Raw genomic sequence first — 13,858 nt, 5'->3', positions numbered from 1 at the left:
TACATGAAATGTGCTTGTAATTAAAATGCTTACTCAAAATCAGTACGTCAAAAGTGTTATTTGTCAGACTGTCCCTTTGTCTCGCTTTTTCTGTCTTTAACATCCTGTTAAACTTTTTCTCTATGCCTCTTGCTCTTTTACCCAGCTTCCACTTTAACATACAAATAGTAGCTGTCTCTTTGAAAAGAAGGGAGCCATCTCCTTTTCTTTGTTTCTCCATCTCTGTCAGCAGTTTTAAGTGTACAGCTCTAAGCCAGTAAGTCAGATTTCATTAAGAATCTCATACTTCATTCTGACCCACAAAAACACAGTCACTTCATCTGTCACAAGTTAAACAAAAAGAGTGACTTAAATGACTGTGTGCTCTCATCTCATTAATGTGCCCTTGTTGTAAAAGGACTGCTACCCATGTCCTTCTAAGTAATAATGCTCATGTGGTTAAAGTGATGCTCCAGCAGCTGGGAGAAAATTTGAGGTCAGTGTCTGTCTTGAGACTGTAATGAAGTGGGAGAGAAGGCAGACCAGTGCATCCAGAGAATTGTTGTATATTTTTCAACCTTGCACAATCAAGTACTGTCCATTGTCCATAGTATGTCTACGCTGTCTCTACGTATGGCACAATGGTTGGTTAAACAAAACTTGTGACCATAGTGCTGCGGGTTCAAATCCCATCAGGCAAGGTGTTGGGGATAGATCAATAAGTTAAGAGCTACTATTACACTGTCCTTGAGCAAGGTCCTTAACCACCAGCCGCTCACTGGAAGACTGATGTTATCTGAGTGCGTGGTATCATTTGAAAGTGAAGCAGGGCTGAGCAGAGAGAAAACATGTGTCCTCCAGGAAAATATAGGATTAAAAAAAAAGCTTTAACTATCTGAGCCCCCTTGGCAAAGTTCCCATCTTCCTCTGGTGTGTTAGCAATCAAGTCATGAAAGGTGAAACTAATCCCACAGGGTAGTCGATCGTCACTTTGCACTTATTTTCTGTAAAGCTTAGCTTTGATATTAAAACAGCTTGTTGCAATTCAAGGAACCAGCAGCAACAGGAAAGAAACAAAAGGAACAGAGTAGCAATGTTATTCATCATAGTTTCCAACTTGGCCTCAGTGGGAACAATGAAAAATTAGATCTCAAGAACAGCTGAAATATTTTGATGTTTTTGTTGAGGGGGCAGAGTGACCTATGGGTAAATAAGCATCCCCTGACCAAAGAGCCTGGTTTTAATTCCGGAGGTGGTCATTCATGTCCGTTATCCACGAGCAGGACACTTAATCCCTGTAAACCTCAGAGTCGTCACACTTAGCTGGCTGACCCCGCTCCCCAACCAGAGGGAGAGGGTAGAATTTGTCCTTTCAGAGATCAATGAAGTACATCCAAAATGTGCTTCTACTTTTACTGCAAATAAGGTCAAGAATAATGTTAAAAATGTTTATTGAATAATGTACTGTATTTCAGAAAAACTTTTCCTCCGCCTGTGAAACTATTATGAGGCAATACTGTGTGCATGTGTGCGTGTGCATTCACACAGAGCTGAGGAAGGCGGAGGAGTCCAAGAGTGAGGAGATGTCCCAAGATGAGGAGGACTCCTGCTCAGAACAGGAGGAGGCACAGGAAGAGGAGCAGAGACAGAACAGTGAGGCGGAAGATGAGGAGGATGAGGAGGAAGAACACACACGGGACCACACCTGCAATGACATGGTATGTGTTCAGAGAAGATCCTTGTGCATTTATGTTCTTGAGTATGTGTGTTGAAATGGGTCTGATGGGAAAAACATTTGAAAGACAGGGTGTGTTTATATTCATCAGAGAGGTGTGTGTGAGAAAAGTGTGCGACAAATAGAAAGAGTATGCAATGACTTCTGTGTAGCTTTGATCAAATGATCAACATCAAAAGCCCCTAAACTTCGAAATTCACAACATACAGCCTAGTCATGTAGGTTTATAATCACGACATGGTGAGGATGGTGTTGGCTCTGCTGGCTGGTTGGATAAATAAGGGTAGATGTTGTAGTGACATAACTCACATACTTTCATATAGTCAAGTCAATTTTATTTGTATATCCCAAAATCACAAGGTAGTCCTGAAAGACTTAACAGTCAGTACAACAAACAACAAATATGACACTATATCCTTGGACTCTAGACACAAATAAGGAAAAACTCCACAAGAAAAACCTTATCAGGAAAAAAAATGGGAGACACCTCAGGAAGAGCAACAGAGGAGGGATCCCTCTTCCAGGAATGACAGACAGGTGTCGAATGCACAAAATACACAGAAGTAATGTCAAGTCAATTTTATTTGTATAGCCCAATATCACAAATTACAAATTTGCCTCAGTGGGCTTTACAACATGGTTGATGCTAGATCCAATGGAGTGTAGGCACAGAAGTAGCTGTGATTGGCTTTTGCGTTGGCCAATAGACAGCGCAGAACCTCGAAGCGCACTGACTTGAAAAAAACAATGCACATTTAGTTAGCTAGCTTACAACTGACCTTAACATTGCCAGATCGTACTGTAACGATAGCTAACGTTAACGCTTGCTAACAATGGAAATTCAAAAACAGTTTAAACCCTAACCTCAACAACCAATCACGTCTACTTCCGTGCCTACACCCAATTGGATCTAGCATCAACCTTACAACATCCTGTCCTTCAACCCTCGAATCTGATAAGGAACAACTCCCAAAAAAAAAAAAAAAACCTTTATAACAGGGAGAAATTCTCTGCCAAGATGGACAGACATACAATGGATGTTGTGTGTAAAGAATAAAACACAATTTACAGAATACAACATTAAAAGAGGATAATAGAATTATAATGGAATTATAAGACATATGAAGAATATGAGGAGGAGGATGGTATGTCCAGATGCCACCAGAACAGCCTAGGGCCTGAACCACGTGACCACCATCACCATGGAGACCTGGCAGGAGGACAGACTACACGTGCACACAGGGGAGACTCACATCACACCATTCACATACACAGGAGAAGAGACAAGAAAAACCATTAGTCACACATCAGAGTGAGAGAAGGATATAACACTGAAACAGGATAACAAAAAAATATATGGATTTATAAGGTATATAAAAAATGTGATGAGGATGCCGAGCAGTGTCCAGGTGGTGGCCACCATCACCATGGAGACCTGGGAAGAAGAGAGACTACACGTGCACACAGGGAAGAATCACATCACACCATTCATATACACAGGAGAAGAAAAGGAGAAGACATCATTCAGAGAGAGTGAAAAGACATGATAGAAGAGAACAGTTTGCAGTAGTCAATAATCTATACTCTATAATCTCATATGCAGAACAGTGCTTGGTAAATTCACTGAGACAAAAACCGATCCGCCATGCAGTACATGTCATGAAGTATTCAATTTAAAGGCAACTAATTGTAGTTTAAGGCAGAAAAAAAAGTTTTAAGTTTGGATTTAAAGGACTCAACAGACTGATTTTCTGACACAGACATGGGCAACTGGCAGCCAGGGGACCGCATTCGGCCCCTGTCCTAACTCAGTATGGCCTGCGAGTCAATTTCCAAATATCAACAAATTGTTGGTTTCACAGGTGTTGGAAGCAAGTGGTCCATTTGACCACATTTGAGCCGGATTCCAATTGTAATTATACTGTCCACTGATAGAGGGCGCTCCTTCAAAAGATAAGTGGCCGGTAGCCAAGCAAATGCTTGCACATGGTCTTGTCTTGGTCTCAGCAGGCTTCTTCCACAATAACATACAATGAGGAGAGACATGAGTGACAAAAAATAAAACTTGACCTATAGAACCGTGTCTCCCAGGCAAGATGGAAACAGAATATCATTTTACGGAATTCAAAGGCAAACCTATGTGTTTAGTGTGCCTGGAAACAAAGTCAGCCATGAAGAATTTAAACTTGAGTTACCACTCTGATACCAAGCAAACACAAGTATGGCATGTACACTGGAGGTGCCAGAGCTGCTATCATCGCTGACCTCAAAGGAAAAATACACCAACAGCAGAGCCTTTTTACAAAAGCCACATCTACACAGCAGTCCTCTCTCAAGGCGTCTTATGCTGTTTCCCTTGAGCTTGCTAAAGCAAAGAAGCCCTTGTCAGATGCTGAAACAGTGAAGCCATGTGAAGTAGAGATGGCTAAAGCTTTGAGATGATAACATGGCTAAGAACTTTGAAACAGTCTGTCTGTCCTGTCACACAGTGACGCGAAAATTTTTTGACATTCAAAATCATGTCGAGGGAAAGCTAAAACAAGTCATGCGTGACTGCAAATACTTATCGTTGGAAGAGAGTACAGATGTAATGGACATTAGCATGCTTCTCATTTACACAAGAGCCATTGACAGTTCATCTGAAGTGCACGAGGAGTTATTGAAATTGGTGTCTACATGACACTACCAAGGGCAAGGATATTTTCAATGCCATTAAACATGCTGTAAGTGAGCATGGGGGCTTTGACAAGCTTTCAGCTGTTGTTACTGATGGCACACCATCAATGCGAAGAAGTCGCACTGGATTCACGGGGCTCTGAAATCCCAGTGTTCTTAGAAGACATCATTCAATGTGATACAGGTGCTTACTGCAGTAAACTCAGGGATACAGATTTTCTCTGCGACATGGCTTTCCTTGCAGATATTACTACTACTACTACTTTCGGCTGCTCCTGTTAGGGGTCGCCACAGTGGTTCATCCGTTTCCATTTCTTCTTGTCTTCTGCGTCTTCCTCTGTCACACCAGCCACCTGCATGTCCTCCCTCACCACATCCATAAACCTCCTCTTTGGCCTTCCTCTTTTCCTCTTCCCTGGCAGCTCCATATTCAGCATCCTTCTCCCAATAAACCCAGCATCTCTCCTCCACACATGTCCAAGCCATCTCAATCTTGCCTCTCTTGCTTTGTCTCCAAACCGTCCAACTTGAGCGGTCCCTCTAATAAATCATAATCCTGTCCTTCTTCGTCACGCCCAGTGAAAATCTTAGCATCTTCAACTCTGCCACCTCCAGCTCCGCCTCCTGTCTTTTCGTCAGTGCCACTGTCTCCAAACCATATAACATAGCTGTTCTCACAACCATCCTGTAAACCTTCCCTTTACCTCTTGCTGGTACCCTTCTGTCGCAAATCACCCCTGACACTCTTCTCCACCCACTCCACCCTGCCTGCACTCTCTTCTTCACCTCTCTACTGCACTCCCCGTTACGTTAGACAGTTGACTCCAAGTATTTAAACTCATATGCCTTCGTCACCTCCACTCCTTGCATCCTGACCATTCCACTGTCCTCCCTCTCATTCATGCATAAGTACTCTGTCTTGCTCCCACTGACTTTCATTCCTCTTCTCTCCAGTGCATACCTCCACCTCTCTAGGCTCTCCTCAACCTGCACCCTACTCTTGCTACAGATCACAATGTCATCCGCGAACATCATCGTCCATGGAGACTCCTGCCTGATCTTGTCCGTCAACCTGTCCATCACCATTGCAAACAAGAAAGGGCTCAGAGCCGATCCTTGATGTAATCCCACCTCCACCCTGAACCCATCTGTCATTCCAACCGCACACCTCACCATTGTCACACTTCCCTCATACATATCCTGCACCACTCCTACATACTTCTCTGCAACTCCTGACTTGCTCATACAATACCACACCTCCTCTCTCGGCACCCTGTCGTATGCTTTCTCTAAATGTATAAAGACACAATGCAACTCATTCGGGCCTTCTCTATACTTCTCAATCAACATTCTCAAAGCAAACATCGCATCTGTGGTGCTCTTTTGTGGCATGAAACCATGCCATGAAAGAGCATGAAATCCTTGCTGATATTACCTCACATCTTAATCACATTAATATGCAGTTGCAGGGAAGAGGCAAAACTGTCGAATCTCTATGCACAATCGCTATGCACACATGAACACATTTAAGCGTAAATTAGCCCTGTTCAAAGAAGACTTTTCAGCCCACCATCCAAATTTGGCAAACTTGCCCGTCTTTGAAGAGATGCACAAACATGTCCCTGAATGTGAGAAAACATTTCTCAAGTACAGAGCAGACATAGAAACACTGCAGTAGCAGTTCAAGGAATGCATTCAAAATTTCCACACCATGCAGCCACAAATTGCGTTATTTGTTTGAACATCTCTGCTGCTGTCAGTGAGCACCCCCCCCCCCCCGAGTGTCAGCTTGAACTTTGAAAACTACAGTCACACCCATTCTTTCAAGCAAAGCGCAATGAGAGAGCAATTCCATTTCGGAAACTACTACCCAAATCTCGCTTTCCACTCCTCAGGGATTTTGCACCCTCAATGGCTAGAATGTTTGGGAGCACTTACATCGCAGTTTCTCAACAATGAAGCACAGCAAGTCAAAAGAACGAAACAGGCTGACAGACGAAACTCTGTTCCAGTTCACACAGTTTGGATGCACAAACATTGACAGTCTATTGTACGCCAGCAGGAGAAGCCACAAGTATCTCATTAAGACAGAACTTTATACTGATCCACCTGTGTGTGTTTCAATGGCTTTCAATGGCTTCATCAAGTGTATAAATGTGTATGTGAGTGGGTGAATGTGAGGCATACCTAGTAAAAAAGCACTTTGAGTGGCTGGAAGACTTAAAAAGTGCTATATAAAATGTAGTCCATTTACCATTTTACAATTTTGAGCTAATCGCATGTTTATTTGAAACATATCATGGAATGGGAGGGCAGAGTAAAATGCACTACAAACATGAATATTAGTTGTTGCACTTAGTGTGAATGTTAACTTTTGTACCATTATTAAATGATGGATTTCTGAGACCCCATTGCACTGACTAATGGTATATCACTCAGGAATGTGGACGTTTTGTTTCTGTGTTAAGCTCATTAAAAAGAAATGTTGGTATAATAAACTTTGATTACTGGTTTTATTCTTTTCATTAAATTAGTAGCTATAATTGGTTAATTGAGTGTCGGGGTTACAGTATCCCACTGGTAAAAGTGTGTGGTCACAATCTGGCCCTCTGGTAGTGAGGATAAAATTTTTGTGGCCCTCTCTATCATCAAAGTTGCCCATCCCTGGTCTGACGGCAGCAGGCAAATTATCCTACTAAAACATACAGTTATTGTGTAAAATGTACTAAATTTAAAATAATAGCATGATGATGATTATGACATGAAGGCAAAAGCTAGAGACAAAAGCGACCGAGGCAGCAGCATTGACCTCATTTCATACTCATCACTCCCACAAAAAAAGATGCGATAGCTTTGTTTCCGTCATTGCATTTTTTTTATTTTGTTTTTGGTGAATGTTTAAATTGCAAACAAGAAAAGCTGAATTGACCTTTCGCAAAGTACTGCCCCAGAACAGTGCTTGCCCAATCCTACCTTAGCAACGGTTTATATGTGAGGGAGGTCCGAAACAGTGTGCCTATGGGATCTGCAAATCATACAAGATATCTGAAAAGTTTGGAGGGGGTGTAATTTTCTTTCCCTTCCCAAAACCCAGAACGCAAGAAGCACAATGTCGGCAATGGTTCCGCAGTATAGCAGACCCCATGGCTAGCTTAATCCATCCAAAATCAACAAAAATACCTGTCTGCTCCAAGCTAAGCTTGCTACTAGCTATTATTGATAGCTAATATAGCTAATGTATTATAACTGTTACTTTTACCTACAGAATGATTAACAATATCAACATATTACTGACTAACAAAATAACATTATTAATGTACCTGATGAATATAACCAGCTTAGTCTGTGGCCATAGGTACCTAATTTAATGACAGCTAATGATAGCTAGCCCTAACATAACTTTGTTATGCTAGTCACAGGTTAGTCAGGTTCCACCTTTCATTTCAGAGCATAAAGACCCACGGGGAGGGTCAGTTGGGATGGTCTCTGGCCAGTCTGACCTCCCCATATCTGCCATATTTTAAACATTTCTCCCCCTCTGTGAGCTCCAGGTGGGGACCGGCCGTTCAGAAAAGTTATCTCGCCCACGGAGGCATCGTTTGCCTTATTTCGCTGGAAATACCGGTTCTGGTCCGAAGGTAAAAAAAATCATGGGGCGGTTCCCCTGGCCCCGGGGCATGTCCCTGGCTGCCCTGCGACCCCCAGGAGCCCATACAGAACCCCCGAAAAAGCCTGGATAAAAGAACGCCATGGGGAACCTTGGCCAAAATCGGCACTATAATACAGTGATGATGACAATGGATTATTAAAAATATACCAATAATAGCTGAAATATTTAACTTACCCTACAGTGCAAGAGCCTAATTGGTCCCCAGTGTGTTTCACTGGGGTTGATGGGGTTGATGATTAGTTGATGGGGTTTCTCATTCTTTGATTGTGACTGGTAAGCTTTACCCTCAATTACAGTCGCACCCGGCAGCCCGGAGTCCACGCAAGTCAGTTTTACTTTTAACATTCTGAATGTATCCCTCCTGCATACTGTAACCCCTTCTGCCTTTCACAGGATGACATTAAGGATGAATTACTCCAGAATACATCACTTATTTTCTCTGGGAATGCACTGATTTCTTCCTTCATGTTTTGGGGTTTTCCGGCTACTTCCTGGATGGTTCTGAAAAGCTTGAAGGGCATAGCAACAGTAACTAAGGGGTGGGTGGGGGGGGCGGGACTTTGCAAAACGTAAATTGCGGGCATCCAGGTGGCGTGACAGTCTATTCCGTTGCCTACCAACATGGGGATTGCCAGTTCGAATTCCCGTGTTACCTCCAGCTTGGTCGGGCATCCCTGCACACACAATTGGCCGTGTCTGTGGGTGGGAAGCCAGATGTGGATATGTGTATATACTGTACTATATGTACACATACCCACTATACTAGCGCCTCCTCTGGTTGGTCAGGGCGCCTGTTCGGGGGGGGGGGGACTGGGGGGAATAGCGTGATCCTCCCAAGCGCTACGTCCCCCTGGTGAAACTCCCCACTGTCAGGTGAAAAGAAGCGGCTAGTGATTCCACATGTATCGGAGGAGGCATGTGGTAGTCTGCAGCCCTCCCCGGATGAGCAGAGGGGGTGGAGTAGCGACCAGGATGGCTCAGAAGAGTGGGGTAATTAGCCAAGTACAATCGGGGAGAAAAAGGGGGAAACCCCCCGGAACCCCCACCCCCACCCCCAAAAAAAAGAAAAGAAAAAAAGAAAAGCTGAATTGGGACAACAAATTTTGTTTAACACTACAATGACCAACCCGGTCATTATGACCATTTTGGATTTTCAAAGTTTAATAACTTTGCGAAAAAAAGATACAGACCTGCCGCTCCCTAAATGCTCCTACAATTGTGTGTGTGTATATATATAGATATATATATATATATATATCTATATATATATGCATTAAAATGAGTTTGAAATCAATTGCACACAAAAAGTTATGACAAGATCTACCAAAAACAACCATGACCAGTCAAAATGACCACACGTAATTTGTGCGTGATCGTGCATGTCATGTCACTATTTATGACGTGTGTTGGTCGCATCATTTCCTTCGCAAAGTTCATTGCTCTGTCCTAGAAACACAATAGCGTTCTCCAGTGCAGAGTAATAGTCTAAGATTGATTTCTGATTATGCCAACATGTCTGGTTACAGATGCTGTTACAGACGCACCATGACTACCACCAAGGCATTGCAGTATTTACAGGCGTTGGACAGCAGCGATTTAAATTGTTTGAAAAATAGTATTAAAGTTGTTAAAATGTTAATTTTGGTGTCAGTCGTTTCTTAACAGACATACTAACATACACTACCGTTCAAAAGTTTGGGATCACCCAAACAATTTTGTGTTTTCCATGAAAAGTCACACTTATTCACCACCATATGTTGTGAAATGAATAGAAAATAGAGTCAAGACATTGACAAGGTTAGAAATAATGATTTGTATTTGAAATAAGATTTTTTTTACATCAAACTTTGCTTTCGTCAAAGAATCCTCCATTTGCAGCAATTACAGCATTGCAGACCTTTGGCATTCTAGCTGTTAATTTGTTGAGGTAATCTGGAGAAATTGCACCCCACGCTTCCAGAAGCAGCTCCCACAAGTTGGATTGGTTGGATGGGAACTTCTTTGAGCAGATTGAGTTTCTGGAGCATCACATTTGTGGGGTCAATTAAACGCTCAAAATGGCCAGAAAAAGAGAACTTTCATCTGAAACTCGACAGTCTATTCTTGTTCTTAGAAATGAAATGCGAGAAATTGCTAAGAAATTGAAGATTTCCTACACCGGTGTGTACTACTCCCTTCAGAGGACAGCACAAACAGGCTCTAACCAGAGTAGAAAAAGAAGTGGGAGGCCGCGTTGCACAACTGAGCAAGAAGATAAGTACATTAGAGTCTCTAGTTTGAGAAACAGACGCCTCACAGGTCCCCAACTGGCATCTTCATTAAATAGTACCTGCTAGAGACCTGTTTGTGCTGTCCTCTGAAGGGAGTAGTACACACCGGTGTAGGAAATCTTCAATTTCTTAGCAATTTCTCGCATGGAATAGCCTTCATTTCTAAGAACAAGAATAGACTGTCGAGTTTCAGATGAAAGTTCTCTTTTTCTGGCCATTTTGAGCGTTTAATTGACCCCACAAATGTGATGCTCCAGAAACTCAATCTGCTCAAAGAAGTGCCCATCCAACCAATCCAACTTGTGGGAGCTGCTTCTGGAAGCGTGGGGTGCAATTTCTCCAGATTACCTCAACAAATTAACAGCTAGAATGCCAAAGGTCTGCAATGCTGTAATTGCTGCAAATGGAGGATTCTTTGACGAAAGCAAAGTTTGATGTAAAAAAAATCTTACTTCAAATACAAATCATTATTTCTAACCTTGTCAATGTCTTGACTCTATTTTCTATTCATTTCACAACATATGGTGGTGAATAAGTGTGACTTTTCATGGAAAACACAAAATTGTTTGGGTGATCCCAAACTTTTGAACGGTAGTGTATGTAATGCATTAATATCTCAATTGGGTATTTATCTTGACAGAATATAGAGTTTAAAAACTGCCATTCATTTTGACCGCCCATGGTCGCTTTAGGTAGGAGTGAAATCCCGGTCGTTAAAAAAATCCTAATTACTGCGAAACAGTTTTTGTGTTCACTTGCGGTGAAAAAAAATTGGATGTGTCAGAAAAGATAAGATGCAGTAAAATATAATAGTACTTCAAATAAATGATGGCATACTGGATACAGACAATGACCCCTGCATCAGCTAAAATACTGTGTATAGCATTTTCTTGTGTTTGGCTGTAAACAGTGGAGAATATGACCAGGTATAACTGATATAAACTCAATGAAAACTCCTCCAATGGCAAATGTCTTGAAAACTCTGTTTCTCTTTTCTGAAAATATCAGGAAACTGACTTTACCATCAGGCGTGCAATGTGCCAAGCCAACAATCTCCAATCCGACATTATATCATCATATTGATAGAATGTAGTATGTTGGGTGGATTTTAGATGAAAGAAATACAGTATGTCTGAATTACGTGGTGTGATACAATAAAAAGCTGATGCAAAAGAACGGCAAACCAAAATAGGCAGGTAAAAACACAGTGGCCCAGCCAGATAGCATTCCATTTAATTGGAGATTCAGGTTTTGTTTTGTTTCTAAATGTAAACATGTTAGCTGTAACACAAATATAAACTTGGAGTAACCGTTCTGTGCATGTTTGTGCTTGCCTGCCAGTAGGTGTTTCTGTTTGTATATCTATTTACCCTGCTTGTGTGTGTGTGTGTGTGTGTGTGTGTGTGTGTGTGTGTGAGTGCGCACACGTGTAAAAGAGTTGTCATTTTCCTGCTTTTTATGTTTCCAGGAAAACAGTGGCCTATCATCAGAGATGAACTCCATTCTCTCATGAGAAGTAAGTTCTTCTCCTTGATATAAATTATATAGCGCAGACGGTTGAATAGTAGTAAACAACTAGAGAATAATAAAAAGAATGATATAATGAGTTCGATTGCCAAGTTTGCAATTAACCACAGTGCTTCTCCTTCACACTGCTGTAAGCTTCTTTTTCACTGAATCCAGTCATGTGACTGAAAAGCCTATTTCATCCTATCCTCCTTAAAAAGTAAGCGCAAGCGGAAGGCTGAGGCAATCCAAATCGAATCTGTTCTTAGTGTAACTCAGTTCATTTCAAGATTAATCAGCAAACATAAAACTCATACAAGCGCAGTCACCTGCTGGTGTCTCTCTCACACATGCTATCACGCTCAAATACAGGGACACACCAACAAAAAGAGTATTTCCACATGTGCGTAGTCAATTTAGACATACTGATTGTAAAATCCTTCATGGCTTTGAGAAGACATTGTGGTTTAGATTACGTTAAGATCCACTGATTAACTCTACAGGCATCTCTCTCTCTCCTCTGCACACACACAAGCACACTCTTACAGAGATACTTAAGCATGTTATGTAGCCACACAGCACTTGATGTAGCCACACAGATTCTACTTTTACCCAACCTCCTACGAATTCCCTGCGGTCTTTCATGTACTTTCTTTTGCCATTGCTCTCGCAGAAAACACATAAATACACAAAATTACAACTCTTCTATACACACATGCACATACAATGTACACAGATGCAAGTGTGTATTTCATGTGTGATACAAATTTTATGTGAGACAGAACAATGGGTATGCATTGTAACCCTAGTTCTATGAACACAGGTAGAGCTGTCTAACTGCTGCCTTGCCACTCCAGTCAGTGCTGAAGCTCAGGATACAGGATAGTGGAATGGCCTTTTTATAGGGTCAGTGAGCAGGTCCACTCCATGGTGGTTCATCCCTGACTGGCTGAGCATGTATAAGCAAATTTTAATTAGAGGAGTGGACAAGCCCATAGAGACTGTTGGAGGACTCCAACTGTGTTCCTAGAACTAGGGTTAGATTGTATAAACATTGTTAGTGCTAATTTAGCCAATGGATAAACTATAAGCTAGTTTTGGACTCTTTATGAACTCCTTGATTTCACAGTTTTTGTTTCTATACCTACTGAAAAACACATTTGTCCACTTGTGTAGGCTAACTAGCAAGCTAACTAGACTATTAAGGTGAACTGCTCCTGGTCACGGCAAATATCTAAGTCGCTACTTTTAAAACTGAGATCCTATTTTTCATCCAAAAAAAAAAGAAAATGCTGAAAGGTCAACAAAGGACTCTGAGATATCAAGGGCTGTAAAGGATACACACATATGTCCTCCAGATTCACCCAAAAGTAAGCTGCATTTTTCGGCTGCATTTGAAGGAGCCTTTTGAATGGGACAGTTCTTCTGATGCATGCAGCCCAGAAATGCATCCATTGAAGGTTGCGTTCTTCCAATTAAGACACAGACAGAGGCTTGACTTTCTCTCAGACCACTTGAATTACTCAGTCATAAGAGGGTTTGGAAGTTTATCACAAACAATACTGAAAGAAATTTGCCTTCTCCAGCTTTAACTGAATCTGTTAAGAGCAATTTGGACTTTGACAGCAGAAATGTGACAGATGAACATGCTATATGGGTCAGAGAAGTCTGCAGACATTTTTCCCAATTCCAGGGAAAAAAGTATCTTATGAAAGATCAGGGCTGGTATCTATCAAAGTTCTGGGCATTACACTTGTGAATTCTGCAAATAGCATCCTTAAGAGTAAATGAGTAAATGCAAAATGTTGTTTCATTATTCACAGTGTGTCACTCCAATGGGCAATTCTTAATGGCTTGATCTCATGTTGCTATATGGTTATATACAAAAGATGGTGAAAGAGAGATTCTTGAGTCCTGTGAAATTAAAAAAGGGTATTGTTATTTCTTTGGTGTCATGACAAGGAATCAGTGTCTTCACCTTGACTATCTATCTTACAACCTAGGGATGTAAGGCCTCAGCAC

The 13,858-nt window shown here is 41.6% G+C and overlaps 1 protein-coding gene across 1 annotated transcript in view; it reads left to right on the top strand.

Moving 5' to 3' along the window:
* raly (RALY heterogeneous nuclear ribonucleoprotein) overlaps positions 1 to 11,843 on the top strand; it is a 142,872-nt gene extending 131,029 nt beyond the window's left edge. The window contains exons 6-7 of the mRNA XM_056300895.1: positions 1,528 to 1,697; positions 11,799 to 11,843. Of these exons, the coding sequence (XP_056156870.1) occupies positions 1,528 to 1,697; positions 11,799 to 11,843 (215 nt within the window). The remainder of the gene's footprint in view (positions 1 to 1,527; positions 1,698 to 11,798) is intronic.
* The last annotated feature ends 2,015 nt before the right edge of the window (positions 11,844 to 13,858 follow it).

Source organism: Lampris incognitus, chromosome 2 (genome assembly GCF_029633865.1).
Source record: "Lampris incognitus isolate fLamInc1 chromosome 2, fLamInc1.hap2, whole genome shotgun sequence".
In the NCBI taxonomy this organism is placed as follows: domain Eukaryota; kingdom Metazoa; phylum Chordata; class Actinopteri; order Lampriformes; family Lampridae; genus Lampris; species Lampris incognitus.
This window is presented reverse-complemented; position numbering and strand designations above follow the sequence as displayed.